The 27337-nt window shown below is 42.0% G+C and overlaps 1 protein-coding gene across 9 annotated transcripts in view; it reads right to left on the reverse strand.

Annotated features, from left to right (window-relative positions):
- Nucleotides 1-27337, reverse strand: part of BCAT1 (branched chain amino acid transaminase 1) — a gene marked incomplete at both ends in the record, with an annotated part of 61852 nt that overhangs the window by 17786 nt on the left and 16729 nt on the right. For 3 of the 9 annotated variants that reach the window (XM_082849650.1, XM_082849648.1, XM_082849654.1), the window contains 4 exons: nt 6086-6228; nt 13562-13725; nt 22424-22543; nt 25212-25322. In XM_082849650.1, the coding sequence (XP_082705776.1) occupies nt 6086-6228; nt 13562-13725; nt 22424-22543; nt 25212-25322 (538 nt within the window). Of the gene's footprint in view, nt 1-6085; nt 6229-13561; nt 13752-22398; nt 22544-25211; nt 25323-27337 lie in introns of all 9 variants that reach the window. The other 6 variants (XM_082849652.1, XM_082849656.1, XM_082849651.1 and 3 more) reach the window with 5 other exon arrangements.

A 27337-nucleotide genomic window follows, 5' to 3' on the forward strand; every position in this document is an offset into this window, starting at 1 on the left:
GAGATGGCTTCCCACTAACAAACAGTAAGAGTTATAAAATACTCTTAAGAGGAACATTCCAAAGTCAAAATTTACCTCAGTGGATTAAAGCTGGTTAGTAATTAGGATAATGTAGATAGACCCTTACTCAGAAACACGGGGCATTACCAAATCTTCTATGAATACTGTGGAGAAACCCAGCCCTGAGAGGTGTCCGTGCCCACTCAGGCCATCACTGCTCCCACACTGGCCTTTGACAAGTCTATCCAGAGTGATATTCAAGCCTGGTGAAGTATCCACATCAAATATGGAGATGGTGACTCCACCCTCTGAGATTCAGATGTAATGGGCTCAGAGTGGGCTCAGGCATGTATATGGCTAACAAAGAAATAATAAAGAAAGAAGGGGCTTCCCTGGTGGTACAGTGGTTAAGAATCCGCCTGTCAATGTAGGGGACATGGGTTCGAGCCCTGGTCCGGGAAGATCTCACATGCCGCAGAGCAGCTAAGCCCGTGAGCCACAACTACTGAGCCTGCGCTGTAGAGCCTGCAAATCACAACTACTGAGCCCGCAAGCCTAGAGCCCGTGCTCTGCAACAAGAGAAGCCACGGCAGTGAGAAACCTGCGCACCACAACAAAGAGTAGCCCCCACTCGCCACAACTAGAGAAAGCCTGCACGCAGCAACAAGACCCAATGCAGCCAAAACTAAATAAATAAATTAAAAAAATAAGAAGGAAGAAAAGAAATCCAAAAAAACCAAAATAACACTCCACGGGTGACTCACAGACCCAAGGCCCAGACACTGGTCTACTCTGAGAATGACCGCAGACACTCCCAACCGTGGCGAGGGCTGGCATTATGACCTGTCTGCAGGAGTCAGTGTGGTCCGCCAGCCACAAAGCCTCCTTACAGAAGGATGCCTCTGGTACTCAACATCCGCCCTCCTCCTCACCTCTGGCACCCAGGAAGCTGAATCTAGTGAGAAATTCAAACCTTCAACCATCACTTTATATACACGTTGAGCCTTGTAACAGATGATGGGTTGCCCCATCATGTGTCTGCAGAGGAATTCACAAGGGATGCTGGGAAGGATCACTGGGTAGCTAAAGCAGTGTAGAAATCAGTCTTTGAGCTCCAAAGCCATTTGATGCAGGCAAAAAAGACTTTAGAAATCACCTAGTGCAATCCTTATTTTATAGAAGGATAAACTGAGGCCCTAAAAACATAAGTGACTTGCCAAGGTTGGTGACACTGGGGACCAGTCGGGACCAGAGCCTAAGTCTCCCAACACTGTGGCCACCGCCCTTTCTTTCGTAAACTGTGGTCTGGGCTCACCCACTCCACTGTGGCCACATCAGACATCCTCGACAACCCAGCTCTCTGGAAGACCAAAACTCTTATGTTCATTCCTGTGTCCCCTCAGCAATGTGCCTGGCCCTGAGTGGTATGTAATAAATGTTTTTGAATAAGAAAATAAATGAATAATCCTTTTTGCTAGGATACAGCCGTATGATTTCTTTGAATTTTGTTTCTAAACATTATCTGCTGAAAATCACTTCTCAAAAGAAGAAAATTTGTTCTTAGGGCTACTTTTTGTCTTGTTTAGAAGTGTTTGTCTCAAAATAAACATGTGTTGGGGCTTCCCTGGTGGCGCAGTGGTTGAGAGTCCGCCTGCCGATGCAGGGGACACAGGTTCGTGCCCCGGTCTGGGAGGATCCCACATGCCGCGGAGCGGCTGGGCCCGTGAGCCATGGCCGCTGAGGCTGCGTGTCCGGAGCCTGTGCTCCGCAACGGGAGAGGCCACAACAGTGAGAGGCCCACGTACCAAAAAAAAATAAATAAATAAAATAAACATGTGTTTTGCAATAGCAAGCTAGCTGGATGTATAAATGTATAGATCTATATGTGTGTACACGTATGCATACACACTGCACACATATAGACAAACACTTCTAGTGTTCCCAAACGGGACCATTCCTAATACTTGCTGTGCTCTAAGACGGCATAAAGTTAAATGAAAACAGTGGCCCCTCATGTGCAAATGCAGTTTTGTGAAATATATTTAACACCCAAAACTGTAACCACTAGCTTGAGGTCAAGGAACAGAACATCTGCTTCTCTGGTTGCCAGACAGAGATGATGACATGACAACATTTGGGTGAGAAATATTCATTTTCCTCTGCAACCACAAACATGCTTACAAGAGCCAAAACGGGCTCCAGATTGCTCAACAGGAGGAAAAGAGAGCCTACGAATGAAGCTTGTTCTTGACAGAGAAATCATTTTGGGGAGATGAAGGATTTAGAAGCAATAACAGCTAGATTCATCTGTGACTTCCCAAATTCAAGCACTAATGGGAACCAGGAATACCTCAAACACCATCAGCACAATTCTTCATTCGTTCAACAATATACACTGAGTGTCTATCAGTATCAGTGCCGTTGGCTGTTCTAAGCACTAGGGATACAGCAGTGAACCAAACCGATATAACTCCTTGCTTACCTTCTAACAAGCAGAGGCAAACAATTATATTAAATTGTATGTCAGATGATGGAGGCAAAAAATGGGGAAGGCGATGGGGAGTGCTGGGGGAGAGAGTTTAAGATTTGTATTAAGGAATCCAGGGAAAGCCTTTCTGAGAATGGGGTATACGGCAAAGACTTGAAGGAGGGAGGCAAGCAGCCATGCAAGAAGAGTGCTCCAAGCAGAGGCAGTGTAGATGCCTCCCAAAACCAACTGTGAACTCAACCACAACAACTGAGTCTTACTCTCAAGGTAGCTCCAGTGTCTGGTACGAGATAAAACTGTTTTCTCAACAGTGAATAGCAAGTGTGTGTGTTAAATTACTCATCAACGGAATAAAAAAGGAGAATACGGGGCCGTGCGATCTTACAACCAGGGCTGCTGTTACTGGAATCAAAACCCACATGAATAGATAACCAACAAGGACCTACTACTGTATAGCCCAAGGAACTAACTATACTCGGTATTCTGTAATAACCTATAAGGGGAAAGAATCTGAAAAAGAATATATATACACACACACACACACACACACACACATATATATGTATATATAACTGAATCACTTTGTTGTACACCTGAAACTAACACAACATTGTAAATCAGCTGTACTTCAATTTAAAAACAAAAATAAGAGCTCGAGGCTTTTCAGGGCATGAGCCATCTCACCTCCTTGCATGGCCTTGCAATAAACCTTTCTCTGCTCCAAAAACAAAGACAAAGACAAACAAAACAAAAAACCACATGAGTTTCAGGCCAAGTGCCACAAAATAGTGCACAGCCCTGTGGCAGCCACCTTGTCCCAAAGGAGCAGTGAGAGTGCGTGCTCATGGGAAGAACTCTGCTTTTGGTAAAGTTGGGGAGGGGGGAGGAAAATCAATATCTTTCTGATTTTCAACACATTATTCTTTGTATTTTCCTAAAGCCACGTGGTGTAAATCAAAGTTACGGGAGTTGCTTCAATGTCTTTTTTTTTTTAAGCCCAAAGGTTATTCCTGACTTTCTACTTACTTCTCAGAGTACTGTTCAAACATTTATTCCATTTCCTTTCTCCTTCCTTCAAATTTTATCTGATCTGGCAGGTGAACAGCCTCAAATTGACGGAGGATCTTCACATTAAAACTAAAGTTATCTCAGGCAACCATAACCTGAAGAGTAACTCTTAAGGTCTTGTATATTTTATAAGAGCCAGAGAGAAATTCATTCATTTCTCCTCTGACTTTTAAAAGCCATGGTGCAAGTGGTTCATGATTACCGTTTGCATAACGGGTCATTTGTCACCAGGACAGTTTCTGGTGTTTCTGGTTAAATCATGTAGCTCTGATTCAGACTGTGCTTAAATCCTGACATCTCCCATCCATAAATAAGGATGGTGCCACTTCTGTATGATGTAACTGGTTTTGTTTGGGGTTGTGTGGGTTTTCTGGGGGGTGGGGATGGCAGTGGGCAAGTGGAAAGAATGAGTTGAATCAATTTATTATCTCCTAAGTAATACTGCCTGTCCAACACTGGCTGTCAACTTTCAAGCACGGCTTTTTTTTTTTTTTTTTGCGGTACGCGGGCCTCTCACTGTTGTGGCCTCTCCCGTTGCAGAGCACAGGCTCCGGACGCGCAGGCTCAGAGGCCATGGCTCACGGGCCCAGCCGCTCCGCGGCATGTGGGATCCTCCCAGACTGGGGCACGAACCCGTGTCCCCTGCATAGACAGGCGGACTCTCAACCACTGCGCCACCAGGGAAGCCCCCAAGCACGGCTTTTGATACAGGTCATATGAAATAACTTAAATTTTAAAAAATTACAGATATTCCAGTACAAATTTTGTTTTTCAAGAGTGTCAAGTACAAACAGCAGGTATGGAAGAATGAGCATGATCTATACCTGGCTTTTCATATGCTAAGGATTACCAATGGTCAGCCCCAGGACACGGTGTACTCACTACACCTTCTGTTTATTCTAACTCTGACTGAAATATAAGGCTCATCTTATAACTCTGAAGTAATGCTCAAATTAGCTCTGAAGTCAGTCACATTTGAATCACCATTTTCCTCTATTTGTAGCCAAATAACAAAAAAGCAATAGAGGCTACTCTAGCTGCTTTAAAATTAAAATTTCATTTACTATTTGAATTAAAACCAATCCCGAGACTTCACAAGTATTTAGAAACCTATTTTACATTTCTAGTCTCAGCACTCAGTACTGTGAAATGAACAGCCTAAAGAATGTAAACAGGCCTAAAAATGTTTTTAAATTTTTTGACTATTAAAATTCTAATGAAAATAAATGCATATATATGTATTTTTCCCTCCATTATTGGGAAAAATACCATTTAATCTAATACCATAGACTTTGCCAAAACATCACCGAACTGCTGTGGTCTCTGCCAACTAATTAAAAAAAATAATCGCAAAGAGGGATAAAGTGAGCATTCAGGATATTAAAGGTAACAAAGAAGTACTGATTTTTATAGTAACATATATTAATAGTCTCAAATGAACCAGAATCTAAAAACAATACCCAAATAGATCGATCTGTCCTTAAAAATAGTGTTCTTCATTCAAACTGAGCTCCAGAGTAAATATGCAAGGCTTCTAATGTATTGTCAAAATATGCAGAAAGGGCACGGGTTCGTGCCCCGGTCCGGGAAGATCCCACAAGCCACAGAGCGGCTGTGCCCGTGAGCCATGGCCGCTGAGCCTGTGCTCTGCAACAGCAGAGGCCACAACAGTGAGAGGCCCGCGTACCGCAAAAAAAAAAAAGCAGAAAGGGCAATGATTGTTCAATGAATTCCAACAAGAGAGTACACTCAATTTCGTATCAGTAGAAACAGCAGACTGTGTTTATTACTACAGCATTTTATACATAGTATATGGTAAATAACCACTGAATTGATCCGGGACCCATCTCCAAATGCAAGGGATTTCAGATAGGAAAAATGATAAGATGGTAAAGGGGATAAGGCAGCATATCTTCAAATTGTGGAGATTTAAATTCCTTCAGTTGGGACTTACCTGGTGGTGCAGTGGTTAAGAATCTGCCTGCCAATGCAGGCGACATGGGTTCGAGCCCTGGTCTGGGAAGATCCCACATGCCACGGAGCAACTAAGCCCGTGTGCCACAACTACTGAGCCTGCGCTCTAGAGCCTGCGAGCCACAGCTACTGAGCCCACGTGCCACAACTGCTGAGGCCCGCGTGCCTAGAGGCTGTGCTCTGCAGCAGGAGAAGCCACCGCAACGAGAGGCCCGCTCACCGCAACGAAGAGTAGCCCCTGCTCACCGCAACTACAGAAAGCCCACACACAGCAACGAAGACCCAACACAGCCAAAAATAAATAAATAAATAAATTCCTTCAGTTGACATCTCAGTAGTAAGTACATCTAAAGCCAAAAAACAAAAATAAAACTCAAAATCTTTATAAATGCTGTAAACTTAAACTCATGTTTACTTGGACAGCAAAAGCACAGAATTTCTTAGATTTTGCAAGCGTGTTACTTATTCTCTTGTTCTAAGGTTCTAGTTCTTTTCTTTCCAGTCCCACTGAAAATGACTCAAAAAGAGCCAAGAGCTGAAATCTGAGTGGATTACCTCCACCTTCATTTATCCAGTAAAGAAAAAGATTCATTGTTCCAACTTCAGTTATCTGATGATCCTCTCCATAGAGCCACAGAACCTGCTGACACGCGTTATCCATTGCTTCACATTGGGCAAAGAGAGATGAGCCGTAATTCCTTTTAAGAAAGAGGAAACATACTGATTATGACTATACTTTAGCTCCTACCTCCCAGTAAGTCTTTAATTCACGTGTGGATGTAGTCAATGCACTATGTTTTTAATAACATATACTCTCTAGTTAACTGCATAATATTAAAGGAAACCCATTAGAGAACCTAAAGGGTCTAATTGCACTCATCTGAGAAAGACAGAGCAAAGAAAAATCATGGAATTCTAACTTGAAAAGTTAAACACAGGCAAAGAGACAAGTTAGCAACACTTAAAAACTTATTATTTTTTCACATACCAATCAATTTTACATTTCATTTAAACCCCACACCAACACTGTGAGTTAGCCACGATCATTATTCCATGGTTCAGATGAGAAACTGAGGCTTAGAGAAGTAACTACTATCAAGTTACAGCTATTAATTAGCAGAACACCAACCCTGTGCTCTGAGACCTTTCAGTATAACCAAGAAACGCCTAATGTCCAAGGTCTAAATTCCCTTAAAGGTGAGGCAAGATGTTAAAAATCCTGATTTTAACCAAAAAGTATTCCAAGAGTCTGTTTTTCTCAACCAGCACTATTCACCTTGGATTACTCAAAATCAAAGGAACATGGCATATCTTCCTGGAATGACAATGTAGTTTAGTAGTTTATTCATTCATTCATTCATTCGTTACCTGACTCCTAGGAGAAGTTTAAGTAAACTTGTTAGGGGAACACTTTCCTCTGTGAATCAGAGTGTAAGATACAATTGACATTTAACACACACACACACACACACACACACACACACACACACACACACACACACACGGCCCGTGGAGAATAAACTCAAACTACAGAGATAAGAAATTGAAATATCTTGGAATTGACTTTTTTTAAGAAGGTATATTTTCACAAATGGTCTATCATTTGGAAGGAGAACTGAATTCTAAACTAAACAGAAATATTAATGTTCTTTATACCTTAAAATTTCATTTGGAGGGTGGGAAGGAGGGAGATGCAAGAGGGAAGAGATATGGGAACATATGTATATGTATAACCGATTCACTTTGTTATAAAGCAGAAACTAACACACCATTGTAAAGCAATTATACTCCAATAAAGATGTTAAAAAAAATTTCATTTGGCATGGGTAGATTCATTCATAACGATGCCTAGCTCTCACTGTCTTCATTAACGAGTTCTCCAATTTTATGCTGCTTTAGGAGAAAAGGAAGTAATATTTAAATTTATCCTTTATTGGGCTTCCCTGGTGGCGCAGTGGTTGAGAGTCCGCCAGCCGATGCAGGGGACACGGGTTCGTGCCCCGGTCCGGTAAGATCCCACATGCTGCGGAGCGGCTGGGCCTGTGAGCCATGGTCGCTGAGCCTGCGCGTCCGGAGCCTGTGCTCCGCAACGGGAGAGGCCACAGCAGTGAGAGGCCCGCGTACAGAAAAAAAAAATAAATAAATAAATAAAAATTATCTTTTATTAAACTTAAATGGGAAAATTATGGAGTATAATACAAAATATGAATCAATGTTTTAGATAAAACATGACAGTCCTCAAATAAATGTGATGCTCGCTTGCCTTTCTATGCCCCTGGTTATATAATTCACTTTCCTTGGCTTTCAGAGGATAGTAGCAAACAAGTTTGAGAAGAACTGCCATGACAATTAGGCATAGGAAATAAACCCTAGGCCCACCTCGGACCATGAACCCCCAGAAGTACACAGAAATAATCAAACATATAACAATAACTGCTACAAAGCATTAATGTTACCTTCTACAGAATACCCACCTAGGCCTTTTAATGATCTCTTTTACACCTGGGCGAGATTAAAAACTATAGTATTGTCTAAGTCAAAGTGTAAGGTAAGCACAAAAGCCATATATCATAGTGGCTACGTGCCATTCTCATCTGCACACGTACTCTTCCCACTATATTCTCTTTGGCTCTTCCCACGGAGCCAAGTCATTCTGCTTGGGTTGACAATCATAGCATCTTGTCCTGCCACAACTGAACAAAAGGGTGGGCAAGGAACTAAGCAGCTCATAAGTTCTTATTTGAGTTCATTCACCATTCATTTTAATGTATGAAACCTGAAAGATGTATTTTCTCCCTTTGAGAGTAGCGGCAGCTTGTGTGCTATGACGTAAGCCTGGGTCTACTGTGTCCAGAATCACCAGCCTTCAAAGGAGAAGGCATCTGAAGTAGGCGGGCCCTAAATTAACACAGAGCCAGAAGCTATGACAAGAGACGGAGGTAGGACGGAAGCAGAGGGAAAGGGAGGGAAGAGGGACTGGGGAGGAAGCAGCATGGGCAGGACACAGGCAAGGGCAGAAGAAACCTGGCAACAATGATTTGAGCTCCTATTAGAACACAGCTACCATCCCACTTACATGAGCCAATCAATCCCTTCTCTGCTTAAGATGCTTTGAGCTGGTTTTCTGACTTGTAACTCAAAGACTATTGACTAATAACTAAACTATTCTAGAAAGCTATGGGAAACAGGCATCATACTATAGGGCTATTGCAATCTGGGGCATGAAGGGGTTTACTCAATCCAAGGTGTTAAGATTCCTTTAAAAGACCCTCAATATGTATACTCCAAAACACAGGTAATAAAACGTAAATTATCGGTCAATCTGGAGATGACACAATCCTGATATGCAGGAGGCTTTTGTTTTTAATGGCAAATAGGCAATAACTGAGTTACATCATGAGTACTTTTGAATGAGTCTAAACCAGGCTGCAGGGGGAGTCTGGTAGAAAGAGCATGGGTTTGGAGCCAGCAGGCCCAGATGCAGCTCTTTTGCTTCTACTATTGGGTTATAAATGAACTAAAGCAAGTCAGTTCATATTGTGCATCACTGAATTCACTGGGCAAGTAAAAATACTTGCTTGATATACTGCATAGATTGTTTGGCAAAAATAAAATAATAAAAGTCAAGAAACAGGCTATATAAGCCTGTTATAGCCTAATGAAATTAAGGTTGTTTTTTAATGACTATTTTAATTGACTTTTCGCTAGTTCATAAGATAAACTTGTTGAGACAAACATTTGAAGACAAAGAAACAATTTCTCTCCTAAGTATAATGCCCTTTGGTCTGTTCAAAAGCACATAGAGGGCTTCCCTGGTGGCGCAGTGGTTGAGAGTCCGCCTGCCGATGCAGGGGACACGGGTTCGTGCCCCGGTACGGGAAGATCCCACATGCTGCAGAGCGGCTGGGCCCGTGAGCCATGGCCGCTGAGCCTGCGCGTCCGGAGCCTGTGCTCCGCAACGGGAGAGGCCACAGCAGTGAGAGGCCCGCGTACCGCAAAAAAAAAAAAAAAAAAAAAGGCACATAGAGAATTTTCAGTGTGAATATCTAGCCTTTCAAAGAAACTTCTAAAAACAAACATACACTTTTGAGAGTATGGCTGAATCAAAACCATGGCTCCCCAGCATCATAAAGCTACTTGGGCAGGAAAAAGAATTAAAGATCCCGACTGCTTCAGTGCATTGAAAGGAAACGGAGTACTTATTTATAGGTGGTGTTTTTCCCCAAACACAAGTGTGTATCAAAATTCTCTTTCAGGACTTCGCTGGTGGCGCAGTGGTTAAGAATCCGTCTGCCAATGCAGGGGACACGGATTTGATCCCTGGTCTGGGACGATTCCACATGCTATGGGGCAACTAAGCCCGTGCACCACAACTACTGAGCCTGAGCCTCAACTACTGAAGCCCACGCGCTCTGGGGCCCGCGTGCTGCAACTACTGGGCCCGCCTGCTGCAACTACTGAAGCCCGTGCACCTAGAGCCCGTGCTCTGCAATAAGAGAAGCCACCGCACCGCAATGAGGAGTAGCCCCCGCTCGTCCCAACTAGAGAAAGCCCGCGTGCAGCAATGAAGACCCAGGCAACCAAAAAAAAATTCTCTCTCAGGTGTAAACTGTATTATTAATGGCCACAGGGTAATTGATACCTTGGTAATATATTTGGGTTTCCTCTCATGTGCTGCCAATATTCAGAAGAGAAACACATGTTCTTGGAGGAAAGAGAAAAATGAAAAAGTGGGAAAACTGTCTACATGGAAAATATTTTAATATAATTTTAAATAGAATCTGGGAGATGGAAATATTAAATACATCCTTCCCAAAGAGTAAATTCTATTGTGTGAAATCCAACTGATTGCTCTTAAGATAAAGAGAGTCCTGGAGATGAAACAAGAAAGAGAGCCTTACAATAGAAACTATTGTCTGTTGAGAGGGTACCACCTACCAGGCAGGGTACTAAGTGCTTAACCCCATTATTTCAATGAATTGTCTCAACACAACCCTAGACTTTATTATACTTTTGAGGACCTGAAGGAAGAGAGGACTTAATTGTACAAGATTACGCAGATGTGTGACGTGTATGACTATGTATGTGTATGACTCTCAGATATCTTCCCAAGCCCACTCTGGTACCTGCTTGGTTCTAACACCACACCTGCTGAGAGCTCCCTATATGCCAGCCAGGGTCCTATGGACTTTATATTATCTCGCTTCATCCTCACAGGTAAAGTGGGCATTATTACCCTGACTTTATAAATGAGGAAACTGAGGCTTAGACAAGTAACATGCCCAAGGAGTTAGGTTTTTGAGCCAGGTCCTTCTGACTTCAAAGCTTGCACTCAAATGCAGAAAGAGAATATAAGGAAAAAAGGAGGAAAATTAAGATGGAGAGAGGGAGAGGCCTGAATCAGTGCAAATTAACTAAGAAATTGCCTGGGAATCAAGATGTTCCTCTGATGAAAGACTGACTTCTAGCTCAGTGCTTCTCAAGATTAGCTGCACAATAAAAATAATCCTGATGCTCAGGCTATCTGCCAGACCAACTAAACCAGAATTTCTAACGGGGGACCCAGACATCACTCAGTGGCAAAGCTCCTCCAGGTGATTTCGATTTACACCCACAGGTGAGAACCACTGTGCTAGAGCTCTCCTTCAACCGTGTGCCACTGTTACTTTTCTCACTAAAGTACACTTAGAAATAAAAGGATAATATTATCTCTGATGGCTTCAAAACAGTGAAATAATCTTAGAATTAAATATATATATATATATATATTCTCCTCTCCCTTCCTCCGATTCACTGAGATAGAAAGCAGAAAGTTCTTGAGCTTATGAAAATCAATAGCTATTTAATAAATACGAATTGGGGGCTTCCCTGGTGGCGCAGTGGTTGAGAGTCCGCCTGCCGATGCAGGGGACATGGGTTCGTGTCCTGGTCCGGAAAGATCCCACACGCCGTGGAGCGGCTGCGCCCGTAAGCCATGGCTGCTGAGCCTGCGCTCCCAATGGGAGAGGCCACAACAGGGAGAGGCCCGTGTATCGCAAAATAAATAAATAAATACTAATTGATTTTTTTTAAAAAGCTTAGAAGGTAACTAATTAATTATGTTTAGAAAAGAGCAATAATACACAAATCTAAGGTTCCTGACAAAAGTCTTTGTCAACTAACCTGGATGATGGTAAACGCAAAATCCTTTGTTTCCCTTGGACTCCTCCAGGTGGGAAGGACAGGAGTAGAGAGCTTTGGAACTTCTTGGAAACAACAGGCGTGTGTGGGACAAGTCCATTCTTTGATTCCCGCCTGCCCTCTCGCCATTTTTCCTTTTACTTATGAGATCTAGTACTCTCTCCTCTAAGAGATTTCAAGTCAACTTCCACTGATCCTGGTCCAACTGAGCTTAACTATTTTATAATTGACTTTATTTTTTAGAGCAGTTTCAGGTTTACAGAAAAACAGAGCAAAAAATAGAGCTCCTATATACCCTTACTCCCCAACTTCAGTTTCCCCGCCAATATTGATACACTAGGTGTACATAGTAACACTGGGGCTCACTCCTTGTGTTGTACAGAAAGTTTGTTTATTTGTTTTTTTGGCCGACCTTCACATTATGTGGGATCCCAGTTCCCCGACCAAGGATCGAACCCGCGCCCCCAGCACTGGAAGCGCGGAGTCTCAACCACTGGACTGCCAGGGAAGTCCCAGAAAGTATTAATTTTTAATTGCCCTATAGTGATCATATATTCTGTGAGACTGCATTATATCTTCTTTATAACAAATAACAATCTGCCTAGACACCAAACTAAAGATTTCCCCCAATTTCTCAGCGCTCCCATGTTAACTTTTCCCTAAGCAGGTAGGGGGAGCTAGAGAGCAAGGCTTAAAGAAGAAAAACGTTTAAGTTATCATCTCTTCATCGAGATCGTTGCTTTACTGCACCCTAAGAGAAGTTTTCATAGAGTAATACAGGTGGTATGCAGTGGTGCATATGCATACGCTCTGTGAAGAAGTCTGAACAAGTAAAAAAGACATCAAGAGAGCAAACAACAGTAGTTTTGGACCTGGCTAGCCTAGGACATAGTCAGGAAGGAGTGCTCTAGTGCAGAAGGAAAAAAGTGACTTCTTTAGTTTAATGGACTCCAAAAGGGTTTCTCTAATCCCTTGAGGGAATGCAGTTATGAGGGAACACCAACAGGGATGACAGGACATAGAATTTTGTCAACATGCTATTTTCTTGATAGAAAAGCAAGAAATAAAGTCTATGGTGGGGTCAAAGCCAGCTGTCAATGCCTCTCTGGCATCCCAGCAGCACATCCTTCAATTCTGCCAGGGCTCCAGGAATCTACATTTTGTAAACAGGGCCCAGAAGACGGTCACTGAGTCACCTTGCGGGCCTGCTGCTGCCCTGGGTGTGTGATACACACAAAGGAAGAGCCATGCCGGTTAATCCAGCAATTCTTGTTCACCCATCAGGGCATTCCCGATTCACGGCCAAGTCCACCCCTGAAATTGTCTAACACTTGCAAATGCTCTTTTGTTTCCAGCCAGCTACATATGGCCTATGCGACTGGCCTGACCAAGCCAAAGCACGGCTATCCCTCAGCCAGTTGGCAGCAGGTATGTCTACAATCTGTGGCAATGAAGACAGCACTTCAGTGAAGCAGGCAGCTTCCCCAGACAGGACTCCTCGGAGCCAACTGGGAGCTTGGGCCCCAGCACCAGATGCTCTTGAATGCCAACTTTCAGCCTGCGGCCAGGGCCCAGCATCCAGGGGTAGTTCATTCAAAGCACTGCTTTTATTCCTGGTTTAGTTACTTTAGCTCTTGCCTATGTATAACAGTCAATGTTTCTCCCTTACGCGGGGGCCACAGAGGTTATCCTTTAAACAACCAGCACATTCAAAACACTGAAAACTAAACACAGAAGAAAAATGAGCATTACAATGTAAAAACTAATATATGTACTTGTTGAAGTGAAATGGCAATAACTAAATGGTCACGAGGGACTCTTTCCTTTAGACAGAAACACAGACTGACTTACCCTCCCATCTTGCAGTCCCCGGTCCCACCTTTCCAGGCTCTTACGTACTTCGGATTGGCCCACAGGGACACTGGATTAAAGCTCCCACTTGAAAAATAAGGTCCCACTGGGCTCAAGATTACAAAGAGCAGGGCTTTAGTAGGCTTCTTGACTCCCAGAGAAGGCTGTAATAAAGCAAAAGTACACACAACTGTTAATTTAAAATGCAGACACCAGTCTCAAAGTCTAGAAGAGATCTGTAACCATCTCCCAGAAGGGACTACGGACAGCTGTTACTTCTAAGTGCACTTTTTTTTTTTTGCGGTACGCGGGCCTCTCACTGCTGTGGCCTCTCCCGTTGCGGAGCACAGGCTCCGGACGCGCAGGCTCAGCGGCCATGGCTCACGGGCCCATCCACTCCGCGGCATGTGGAATCTTCCCGGACCGGGGCACGAACCCGCGTCCCCTGCATCGAGCAGACGGACTCTCAACCACTGTGCCACCAGGGAAGCCCTGGACAGCTGTCACTTCTAAAGCTGAGTTACACAAGCCTGATGGTCTTCTCTTTCAAGAAGAGAACACCGAGAATGGGGTACTTTGGTTCCATTTTACTTTGCTTTCTAAGTTAAGATTTTAAAGGAAAAGCAAATTTGTCAACTTTTTTAATAGTAGGCTTTTTCAGAGGAGTATATTTTTAACAACTAGCCCTATAACACCTTTCAGTGTTGCATTGATTGGGAACTGAAAAAGGGAAGAACCTAGACATGATTTCAGTCTTTGGGGGTGAAACCTAATATCTGCTTCTCTAACTTGCTCTTCTGCTTCTGGACATGCCAGTGCCTCCCGCAGGCAGTGGGCTCGGGGGAGTGTGCCATTAGCACACCTGACTGTGAGAGACAGCAGACAGCAGGAGCGTAGCTGCACTAGAAGCAAAGACACCAGACAACATAACCACCCCCCCCAAAAACAAGACAAGAGGATGAAGGACTCAGGAATTCGTGTCAGGAATGACAAAGATAGAAAATGGCCTCTCCCACCAATACTGGAAAATCACAAGCCAACGATGCGAAATCATACAAATTCCTCCAGCACAGAAGCGGTTCTAAGTAATTACTGCCAGTTGTTTTTTGAGGAAAACTGAGAGACTGAAAAGTTTTGAGGGCTACGTATTATAAACGCAAAAAAGGCCACTGGGCTATCCTGTGCAATTCAAGACCACACGAGTAAGAAAACAAGTCAGGACTCTTACATTAAGTATTGGGATATAAAATACTTGTGTCTAGTCTTCAAAAGGAACCTGGTCTGCCTGGATGGGGTGGTAGTATGGTGTGGAAATAATGAGAGGAGACTCCGTTCCCCTGATTTTGTGGCTGTTGTAATATTCGATAAAACCGACTGAAAGTGGACCTAGGGATATATTTTTTTCTGAATTTCAATTAAATCTCCTCCTCCACTACCTGTCAGCTCAAGGCCCCTCACCCACTACTTGTGCCCAGATCATCAAGAATCAGGTAGGGAAAATATCCGTGAGCAGAATAAAATGTGATTGTACATGTGCACACTGATGCCATCGGAAAGGCGTAGGAAATGGGAAGCTGAGTCCATTCACACTCCATGTGGATGTGAGGACCACGCGGGGCTTGGCTGGCCCCAGAGCAAACGGATTATAGGTGACGGATAACTGAGTTAAAGAAATGAGTCAGGGCTTCCCTGGTGGCGCAGTGGTTGAGAGTCCACCTGCCGACGCAGGGGACACGGGTTCGTGCTCCGGTCCGGGAAGATCCCACATGCCGCAGAGCGGCTGGGCCCGTGAGCCATGGCCACTGAGCCTGCGCGTCTGGAGCACAGGAGAGGCCACAACAGTGAGAGCCCCGCATACCGCAAAAAAAAACCCAAAAACAAACAAACAAACAAAAGATATGAGTCAGCAAGCGACCACAGTTTTTGGTTTTTTTGCTCATTTGTGTCTGTTCTTTAATGGGGACTAAAGAGGACACCCCTACGAGGGAAGAACGAGGAGACTTAAACTCCATTTGCTTTTTTTGGTTTCGTTACTTGGAAAAGAAATCCTCAGAATAACACACACATCTGCCTTTCTTCCCAACTTTGATAAAAATTGACTATCTTATCTCTGCACTTTTATTTACCTATCAGTTAAGTAAGTACACTTCATATCAGCAATGCTTTGAAGCTTAACATTTAAAAAAAAATTTTATTGACCATTATAATGAGGAATTAAGCTTCTCAACATAATTTAGAAATACAATATGCAGGACACATCTCAGTAATTTACCTAGCTTCTAATGTTCTAAATAAAATAGCTTATTTACGGACAAGCTAACAAGCATTTTATTAGATACCACATGAATGCCTGGACTTTTCTCACTCACGTATATTTTGCAACCTACACACTATTAAAAAAAGTAACAGGGACTTCCCTGGTGGTCCAGTGGTTAAGACTCACGCTCCCCATGCAGGGGGCCCGGGTTCGATCCCTGGTCAGGGAACTAGATCCCACATGCCGCAACTAAGAGCCCGCATACCTCAACTAAAAGATCCCGTGTGCCGCAACAAAGATCCCACACACCACAACTAAGACCCAGCGCAGCCAAATAAATAAGTAAATATTTTTTAAAAAGTAACAATAACTCATGATCATGGAAATATTTTTCAGAGATAAATTTCATCTTATTCATTTCCTTCCCCTGATTTAATTGACAGGTAAACTTGCATTTATTCCACTAGGTGGTAGTAGAGAGAGCACAGATGGAAAACAGAATAACATGCATTAAATCTATTTCTAGAAAAGAGTATCTTGATAAACCTTCAAGCAATACTTTTACTCTTAGCAAGCAGGTAAATAATAGACTAGAGTTCTTCAATGCTGAGAAAAAAATGTGTTTATGTGTACTAACATTTTATTTTAAATTTAAGCAAGGTCAACTCATGCTTTACAAGCACTTCAAGTACTGGTGTTGATCATAGCTCAGTCACCTTCATCCTTAAATGATTATTTATGTCAAATGTCTTTTCATGAAAAGAACTATGACTTTACTGAAAATGGTCACTGCTTCATGAGTGAGAATAAGTAAAATGTAACTTTATGGAAGGGAAACGGAAACTTTATGGAATGTAACTTTAAGGTAGGAACAGACCTAATCACCAAGTTCCCTTCCTTTATCAGGAAGGGAACTTGGTGATTAGGTCTGTTTCTACCCTCAAGGAACCATTATTTGTTCCTTTTTCTTAATTCTCCCTTCTTTCATGGAAAGCAATTTAAATTCTGCACTACTCCTACAATTAAGAGTAGTTTATGATAGTATAATATTAATCAAAAGGGACTTCCCTGGTGGCGCAGTGGTTAAGAATCCGCCTGCCAGGTGGCAGGGACTTCCCTGGTGGCGCAGCGGTTGAGTCGGCCTGCCGATGCAGGGGACACGGGTTCGTGCCCTGGTCCAGGAAGATCCCACATGCCGCGGAGCGGCTGGGCCCGTGAGCCATGGCCGCTGAGCCTGTGCGTCCGGAGCCTGTGCTCCGCAACGGGAGAGGCCACAACAGTGAGAGGCCCGCGTACCGCATCCTCAATAATTACACAGTACTTTTCAGTTTCCAAGACATTCCATAGCCATTATCTCAGAAAATCCAACAATCCAGGAAGTTAAGGGTTATAATTCCTATTTTTAAGTTGAAGAAACTGAGGCTCAAACGATTCATCCGAAGTTTCAGTTATTAAGCTCTACACCCTCTACTCTTAGTCCAGAGCTCTTTTTCGATATGAGTTTGATAAAAAAAAAACAAAACAGTGAAATTCCCAGGATTTCCTAATGTGAAGAGAGTTCAAACCAGACCTTCCTTCTACCCTCAGCCTTCACCACAGCTCTCATACTCTAGGCAACCCATGTTCAAACCATACAGAACCCTTCAGATTCTTCCTCAATTTTCTACTTAAAATGTATACATTGAAGCCCTGACCCCGCAACGTGAATGCATTTGGAGATAAGGCTTTTAAGGAGGTAACTGAAGTTAAATGAGGTCAAAAGGTTGGGGCCCTAATCCTGTCAGCCTGGAGACACCAGAGCAAGTGCACCCTGCTCCCTCCCGCACCCCCCTTCCTCCCCCAACACAGAGGAAACGCCCTGAGGGGCACAGTGACAAAGTGGACATATACAAGCCACTAAGCGAGGCTTCACCAGAAACCCACCCTGTTGGCACTTCCAGCCTCCAGAACTGTGAGGAAATAAATTCTGGTGTTTAAGACACCTAATCTTTGTATTCTGTCATGGCAGCCCAAGCTGACTAAGACATCCCTTCTCTGGACTTCCCTGGTGGCGCAGTGGTTAAGAATCCGCCTGCCAATGCAGGGGACACGGGTTCCAGCCCTGGTCCAGGAAGATGCCACATGCCGTGGCGCAACTAAGTCTGTGTGCCACAAATACTGAGTCTGTGCTCTACAGTCCGCGCACCACAACTACTGAGCCCGTGCACCACAACTACTGAGCCCGTGTGCCACAACTACTGAGCCCATGCGCCACAACTAGGGAAGCCTACATGCCTAGAGCCTGTGCTCTGCAACAAGAGAAGCCACCGCAGTGAGAAGCCCGCACACCGCAATGAAGAGTAGCCCCCGCTTGCCGCAACTAGAGAAAGCCCACGTGCAGCAATGAAGAACCAACACAGCCAATAAGAAAAATCATTTGAGAACAGGCTTGAGTATTGGCAAAAACTGGGCAAAGAGTTACTGCCATTTTTGTAAAAAGAAGGATAATACTTAACGTACAAACACATGTAAGCAGGTAAGAGGTGTGTATATTTATCTATATATATCTCTAGACAGATATAAGAAAAACTGGCAACAGGAATTGCTCAGAAGGAGGTGAACTGTGGACTCTGGATCAGAGTAAGAGTAGGAAGGAAACTTCCTTTCCATTGTATACTTTTGGTACTATCTGAATTTTCTAATCAAATTTTTCCCTCCCCCAAATCCCTCCTCTAAAATCCCAGAAATATACTGGCAGGTTTCATGTGAAAACTGATATTCCTAAACTCAGAAGCATTGTGAATGAACTTTAGACTTAGTGTGACTATACATGTGTGTTATAGAATACATATAACATATTGTAAAATATATAATACAATATATAAAATCTGGAATGATTATGTCAACTATAATTGAGAGCAGGAAAGCTGGTAGCTCAGAGGAGGAAAGGAAATGGACATGAAGGCAGATGTACATTAAAACGAGATGGGGTGTAGGAATAAACTGGGAGATTGGGATTGACATACACACACTACTAGATATAAAATAGATAACTAATAAGAACCTACTGTACAGCACTGGGAACTCTACTCAATATTCTGTAATGACCTATATGGGAATAGAATCTAAAAAGAGTGGGTATATATGTATATATATCGATATAACTGATCCACTTTACTGCACAGCAGAAACTAACACCACATTGTAAATAACTATACACCAATAAAAATTAAAAAAAAAAAAGATTATACTTTTTCCCCCAATGAATTGTATTGCCATCCTTGTCAAACTAAATTACCATAAAAAACAAAAACAGAAACAAGACGGGAAAGCACTTATTAGCTCCCATCCGAGTTACCACAACAAGCAGTCTTATTCGACCAGGCCCCATTTCTTCACCACACTGACCTACATCTATCAACACATTCATTCCATGGGTCTGACACTCCCACAAGCTCCATGAGACACTGAGTTCCATGAAGGCAGGGAGGTAGCATCCCTAGAACAGCACAGTAACCAGTGCATAAAAGATGCTACAGTACGGAGGCAAGAACACAGGGGTTCTGATTTCACCTCTGTGGGCCTCAGCTTCCTCATCTCTAAAGTGATGCCAGTGGCACCTACTCACAGGGCTGCTGTCAGTCAGTGCAGGGATGGCACCAAGCATAGCGCCTGGCACTTAGGAGAACTTCACAATGCCAGGTGATGGGGGTGAGGACAGACTGGACCACTGTGTTTCATCAAAGAGAACCAGGACCTCCCTGAAAGGCAGCAGGACTTTCCTGGGATTGGCCTACGACATCTTTCAGGGAAACAGTAACTCTTTCAGGAATTCCCTAGGTTGCATATTTTCAAACTGCTCATTGCATATAAGGAAACGGGGAAATGGAATCCCAGTAAAGGAACTAGGACAAAGTGTGGTTAGTGTCTAGCATGGGGAACTCTGCAGCAGTTAGAAGTGATGGACTGGATCTACACATAGTAACCTGGATAGAAATGAGAAACACAGCACAGAGGGAAAATGTTAAGAGACACAATGAGATGTGTAAGACAAAATCATTTCTATAAATTAAAATTACAGGCATCCAAGGTAATAAGAGATACTTAAAACCCATATAAACCAAAAGAATATTCGTCCAATACATAAGAATGATTTCCAACGGCGGAAGAGGAGATGAGAATAGGGAAGATAAAAGGGAATTAAAAAACAAAGAGAGGGCCTCCCTTCTGCCCGGCGATGGTAAGTGCATCGAACTGAGTGGTATCATTATTAACCATGTGCACCAACACTCCAAAAAAGTAAAAACAAAGAGAATAAAAACAATCTTCCCCTGTAATAATGTTGAAATGGGCAAGAACAGCCTCAAGAGGATGTCCATTGTTAAGAGTGGCCTGATGGGGCTTCCCTGGTGGCGCAGTGGTTGAGAGTCCGCCTGCCGATGAAAGAATCCTAGTGACCTAGAACCCACTGGCTCCAATCCTCCAGCCAGCAGCTCACATATCAAATGTAGCCACCATGAAAAGGCAACAAGTGATAATTACCAGACTCGACTGTATAAACATTCATGTGGTGCACAAATGTTTAAACCCATATACTTCACTGAATGCTATTTGTATCATGCTCATTTCTGAATTACAGGTTATTGTTTTTTCTGCCTATACCATGAATTAGAAGATTCTAGTTGATATAAACATACCAACCAAATATAAATAGTGTTGACTCATCAGATGGTATCAGTTACTGCTTTCAATTCTTGGAAAGCAGATTTTTAAAAATTCTTGATTCTTAGGTCCAAAGCATGATCCAACATGTAAGTTGATAGAGTGCAGTGGGAGAGGACTGCTTGGCAGGATTTTTATCACTGAGGTTCTTAAATGTGGGCAGGCATCAGAATCACCATCCAGACCGACTCGACCAGAATTTCTGGGGATTGGGATAAATACGTGTATTTTAAACAACACCTGGGTGATTCATATGCAAAAATTTGAGGGCTACCAATAGACAGGATTATTGGGACAACCAGCCAGACTATAAAATCAGATTTAAAAGCTTGTCTAACTCTAGATTATAGAATTCCAGGACTCTAAAGAATTGACTAAATCACAGAACTAGGTATGTTAGAAAACTACAGACCAACACCTTTTGTGAGCGTTGACACAAAAATTCGTAGCAAAATATTTGCACGAAGTGAATACAGCAAGATATAATGTGAATTATTCACCATGAGCAAGTATGATTTAGCCAATGAATACAAGGTTGTTTTAACATCTAAAAATGAGTTAATAGAATACATTATAATAAAGGACAAAACCACATAATCATGTCAAGACATTTAGAAAAAGCATTCAACAAAATCCAACCTGCATGCATGATAAGAACTCTCAACAAACTAGGAATAGAAGAATCAGATCTCAGAGTGGGAAAGCACCTCAGGATACCTAGAAGGTAGTGCTTTGAGATTAGAAACGTTTCAACAAAATTAAAAAATTACTTCTTCTTAGTCTGAAGTTAAATAATAATATTTAAAAACTCAGCAATATTAAAATGTCAGAAACTTAAGGAGAAGATGACTTTTTAAATTGTCCCAATTCTTTAAAGCTTATGAGGGAGACTGCGATTCATGAAATTCATTATGTAGGCTCTCAATAGTATTTCAAAAGGCATCAAAAAGGATCCCAAAGGACCACTTAGGTACTTATCCTCTGGCCTTACTGCTTGCATTCATACGACCTAGTGGAAAATCTGGTAACCATACAATTACCTCGTAGGGAGCAGAATGGTTAGACTATAGCAAAAGCTCTGTCTCCTTGCCCCTATCCTTGAAGATCTCCATATGCCACACACCCCCTCACCCCCCCACCCACATTCAACTCCCCCCATCAATTATCTCTCATATCACCCATTCTCCATAAGGCCAACCCTACCCAGCAGAGGAAGGAGATAGGGACAGGGTCTTTATAATTTATATCACATATTCACCCACACAGATGGCCTTGGCCACTCCAGGCATGTCCTTCCTTTGCAGGGGCACCAACCAATAGACTGTGAGCTACTGGGAGATCTCACAGCCATGTTGTTTAAACCTGTTCCCCTAGCTCTCAAGTGCCTCCCCTAATATCCACCGTGAACTTTATTTCCAACATTTTCTGTGGGGGAAGAGGGCCCTCCACTCCCTCTCCTTACCAAGTAATCCCAAAACATGAGGAAAATGAAGATAAAAAAGTAGCAGCTCTCTCTCCTCCAAATTTCAAAACCATTACCACTCTTACCTTGGAGGAGCACTTACCTGGCCTTACACCGCTAAGCTGAGGAGATCATGGTTAGTCTTGATTAGCAGAAGGCAAACAGCCTCGCGCATTTCTTTACTTATTTATGTTGGTGTCTGTGGCTGTGTTTGTACCACAGTGGCAGAGCTGATTAGTGACAGAAACCATATGGCTCACAAAGTTTAAAATACTGACTATCTGGCCCTTTAAAAAAATGTTTACAGTCTTAATAATCAAGGGAAAGGAGCATTAATGATGCTACTGGGGGGGCTATTTTCAAACTACATACTAGAAGTTTCAAGCATAAACAATGATAACTCCCCCACCAAAGTACCCCAAAACAGGAAGTCAGTCTGCACCTCAGTTCCAATGAATGTAGGACGAATATACAGACTTGCAGATGTTGAGTAGGGGACCCATTCCTGATCCAATTTCACAAGCTGCTGAATACACTCTAAAAGCTCTTCCTTGTCAAATGCCTGAAGGAATGAAAAACATAATGAATAATGCAATGTCCTTCCATTGTAGCAGTAAGAAATGATCCTCATGAAAGCTTTGACTATTAAAAAAGTAATAATAGGGAATTCCCTGGTGGTCCAGTGGTTAGGACGCGGTGTTTTCAGTGCAGTGGCCCTTTTTCAATGCTGGTCGAGGAATTAAGATCCCACAAGGCCGTGCAGTGCGGGCAAAAAAAATTTTTTTAAATTATAAAATAATAAGGGGCTTCCCTGGTGGTGCAGTGGTTAAGAATCCGCCTGCCAATGCAGGGGACACGGGTTCGAGCCCTGGTCCGGGAAGATCCCACATGCCGCGGAGCAATTAAGCCCATGCGCCACAACGACTGAGCCTGTGCTCTAGAGCCCGCAAGCCACAACTACTGAGCCCACGCTCCACAACAAGAGAAGCCACTGCCAACAAGAAGCCCGTGCACCACAACGAAGAGCAGCCCCCGCTTGCCGCAACTAGAGAAAGCCTGTGTGCAGCAATGAAGACCCAATGCAGCCAAAAATAAAAATAATAAATAAATTTATTAAATAATAATAATAAATAAATAAATATTTTAAAGTAATAATAATAAACCCAAACAAGAATTCTTTTTTCTGTGACTTTTCCCCAAACTGTGATGGAATGAGAGATTATCCACATGAGAAAGATAAAAAAGTGGTTCCCTACCTCTTACCATAACCAAATACCAACTGTAGTTGGATTATACACTTAAATGTGAGAAAACATTAAGACTTTTATAAAAAAACGTACAAAATATCTCTGTCACCTTAAAGTAGAATTCTTAAATAAAAGACACAAAGCATAAATCGTAAAGGAAAAAAATGGACAAAATCTGACTATTTAAAACTTAAGAACTTCTGTTCTTCAAATGACGTAAGTGACACACTGGGTGAAGTTATTTGTAACATAACCAACAAAGGATCGTAACAGGAAAATGTTAAGATAACCTGAAAATCAGTAAGAAAGAGACAGGTGATCCAACAGGAAAATGGGCAAAAGCAAAGAGTAGTTTACTTCTAAGGTGAAGAAGGGTTTTATATACTAGATGGGTGGGTGACAGTTTGTAAAATAAGTAGTTTCTATTCACTTGGCAGGGCAAAGAAACATACTTTCAGAGATGCTATGGGTTATCCAAGGTAGAAAATGAGTCAGAAACACACATGAATAGAGCTCATGACATCAGGATTTGGCTCTTTAAATACTAACTTACAACAGCAATCACAGTGTGGTAATGTTATAGAAAGCGGGATTGCCAATCATATAGGACATACCATCTCCCTGTATCAAGCACGGGATCTCTGATACTGCTGTCTAGATGTAAGATTTAGTGGAAAGAACTTCACTAGGGATTTTAAAACTTACATCCCTAGTGAAGCTCTTGCCCTGTCCCATTAGTCTGTGTCATCTTAGGCAAGTCATTGAACCTCTGTGGGCTTGAGTTTTCGTCTCTGTACAAAGGTGCTGCTAAAATTTACAATACATACCTTCTTGACAATAGCTTACTGTTATGATTAAAATGGCAAGGAATGTAAAACCACATAACACAGTTTGTGGCAGTTGCTGTTCAATAAATGTTACTTCCCTTTCCTTCTGTCCTCATTTTAAAGGATTTCCCAATGATTTGTCTGTAATGGGTAAAGAGTGGAACTAGGAAGGAGTCCAAAGAAATTTCCTGAATTTCCCTTCTGCCTCTGAAGAAGGTCGGTGAAGCGTGTGTTATAAAAGGAAGAAGGAAGGGCTTCCCTGGTGGCGCAGTGGTTGAGAGTCCGCCTGCCGATGCAGGGGACACGGGTTCGTGTCCCGGTCCGGGAAGGTCCCACATGTCACGGAGCGGCTGGGCCCGTGAGCCATGGCCGCTGAGCCTGCGCGTCCGGAGCCTGTGCTCCATAACGGGAAAGGCCACGGCAGTGAGAGGCCCGCGTATGGCAAAAAAAGAGCCTGGCTAAAAAGGAGTCATCACTTGGGCTTCTTCAACGCACAGCTGAAGGTTAGGGACAAACAAAGTATGTCAAAGGGGGAAAAGACTTCATTCAGTTCAGAAAGACAGCCTGGTCAAGTTTCAGGGAATGAAAGCAATCTAAGTCACCTCCTACCTAGACATGAACCTTAGGGTCTAAATCCAACCCACCTTAGAATGAATTCTGCTCCATAAAAAACAATGTTATAGCCAGGACCCAGTGGCCGTGAGAAACCGTTTTATACATCCTTTTTTTTTTTTCTTTAAATAAAACTTGGGCTAAAATATCAAAACAACCACTTAAATCACTGCATACTTGCTAGTGTCTTAAGCAGTTAGGCAAAACATCCCACATATATCTGTGCAGTACACCATATTTTCATATCATAATTTCATATGGTCTTTAAATTTTATTATTTCAGTTTGAGGCATATTTTTCTTCCTTATCCCATTATCTCCCACAGACACTCATAAAGAAACAGACTGTGGAGTTGCCAAATGGTTATTTCCTTGTATTTTTAACTCACTGATTAAAAAACAGATCAGAAAGAAATTCAGTACTCATATGGTTTATACCAAATACTGATCTAAGTATTCTAAGTATTCAGAAATGGTTTGTCTGGTGGAATTCAGTGACCCATTACAGCAAGAGAAACACAAGAGAAACTCCCAAATATACATACCGGCAAAGTGGCCCTCATAGCAGACCGGTACATTCTATCCATGTTGAGGCTTGGCCGAAACAGACGAATTTTATTATCTACTCCCCGAAATGCCTTCAATCCTTCAAATAACTGAAGATAAAAGAGAAATAAATGTTACAAGGTAACTAAATGAAAACAATCCCTGTGTTCAAAAGACTGACTTTTCTATGGGCCCTCATCTCCTTTACCATGTAAAGCTACTGACACAGACCCTAAATCTAGAAAAGCCGGACAGACTGGTTACAGTCACTGGGATCATAAGAAGTCCCTTTATTACCAAGATCTGGTGGGAATTCAGAACTATCCTTTGCTTAACAGGAGCCAGATGTTAACACACATCAGTGGAGGCTGGAAGAAAACATCTCCACACAACATGGACTGACTGACTGCCTAGAAAATAGAAATGGAATCAAAGGCCCTGCAGTACCCGGCCCCCAATCCACCCCCAAACACCCATGTATCTTTTCATTTTATCTGGCTCCTATGAACTCTGGAGAGCGGGTAATCTAGATGTGACCAGAGCTGGTTCAGTCTCCCAAATCACAGAAACCAAGCAGGTCAAGACTACACTATGTTAGGGCCATGCCACCTTCTCAGGGAGCTGCCACAGACAAACATGGGCAGGGACGTGAAAAGGCTTTGAATTTAGTGCATATTGACAAATACAGAGAAAAGAGGAAAATCAATCATTTTAAAGGGAATTTTTTTCTGTGATAACCTACATAAGAAAAGAATCTAAAAGAGGATGAATGTATGTATATGTGTAAGTGAATCACTTTGTTGTACATCTGAAACTAACATAACACTGTAAATCAACTACACTGCAATAAAATTAAAATTTAAAAAAAAAAGGGAAATTTTTACCACAGGTTCTCTAAGTAATTGATAGAACAAATAGGCCAAAACATGGTAAAGATATGGACAATTTGAACAAGAACAACAAACTAACCTAATGGACACACAGAGCCCTGTGCACACCACCTGTAGAAGGCATGTTCTTTTCACATGTTTTCTGACCTTAAGATAAGCTAGGTATCAAAACCGAAACTATAACCCCAAGATATCCACATTTTGGAGAAGAAGAAACCCATTACTTAATATTAAGTGTGAGTCAAAGAAGAAAAATGATGGAAATTAGAAAATATGTTGAACTGAATGAGAATGAAAAGGAGGGCCTTTAGATGCTTACAGCCTTAAAGCTTACATGAGAAAAGACATATAAATCCTGGAGCACAATTAAAAAGCAAAAACTGAGATGTTTTGTTGAAGTGCAAATATATGGGTAATTTTTTAAATGTAGTAGGACTAAAGCCTTAGTTAAAAGATATGGTTGTCAGATTAACTCAGCTGATAACATCTGAAACCCAAAAAAGCACAGAGAGCAATATATCGTACAAATACTTTTTAAAATGAAGCTGGTGAGGCTATATTGCTAAATATAAAACAAAATAGACTTTCAGGCAAGAAGCTTTACTGGAGATAAAGAAGGTAACTTCGTAGAGTTCAATTTACTTCCCGGTTTAAAAATTATACACATTTGATATAAGTTCAAATTTATGCAAAGATTGTATGATAATCTCACTTGAAAAATACAGATGCAAAATACACAAAGGATAACACAGCCTAACTCAGCTGGATTTATCCCAGTAATAAAGTTGGGTTTAACATTAGAAAATACAGTAATGAGATTCATTATATGAAGAGTTTATGTGGAAAAAACTATATGATCATCTCATTGTAATAAATGCATCTGATAAAACTGAACATTAGTTTATGATTTTTAAAAGTTTCCTGGATAACTAAGAAAAAAAGGAATCTTCCTTATGTGAGAAATAAACTTGTAACAAACGTTATACTTAAAATGGTAAAAATTTTTTTTAATTGAACAGGAACATTGTTGATTTACAATGTTGTGTTAGTTTCAGGTGTACAGCAAAGTGATTCAGTTATATATATATATATATATATATACACATACATATATACACATTATATATTCTTTCTCAGATGTTTTTCCATGATAGATTATTACAAGATAATAGTTCCCTGTGCTATATAGTAGGTCCTTGTTGTTTATCTATTAAAATGGTAAAATTTAAAGCTTT

This window comes from Leucopleurus acutus (genome assembly GCF_964270905.1).
Source record: "Leucopleurus acutus genome assembly, chromosome: 11".
In the NCBI taxonomy this organism is placed as follows: domain Eukaryota; kingdom Metazoa; phylum Chordata; class Mammalia; order Artiodactyla; family Delphinidae; genus Leucopleurus; species Leucopleurus acutus.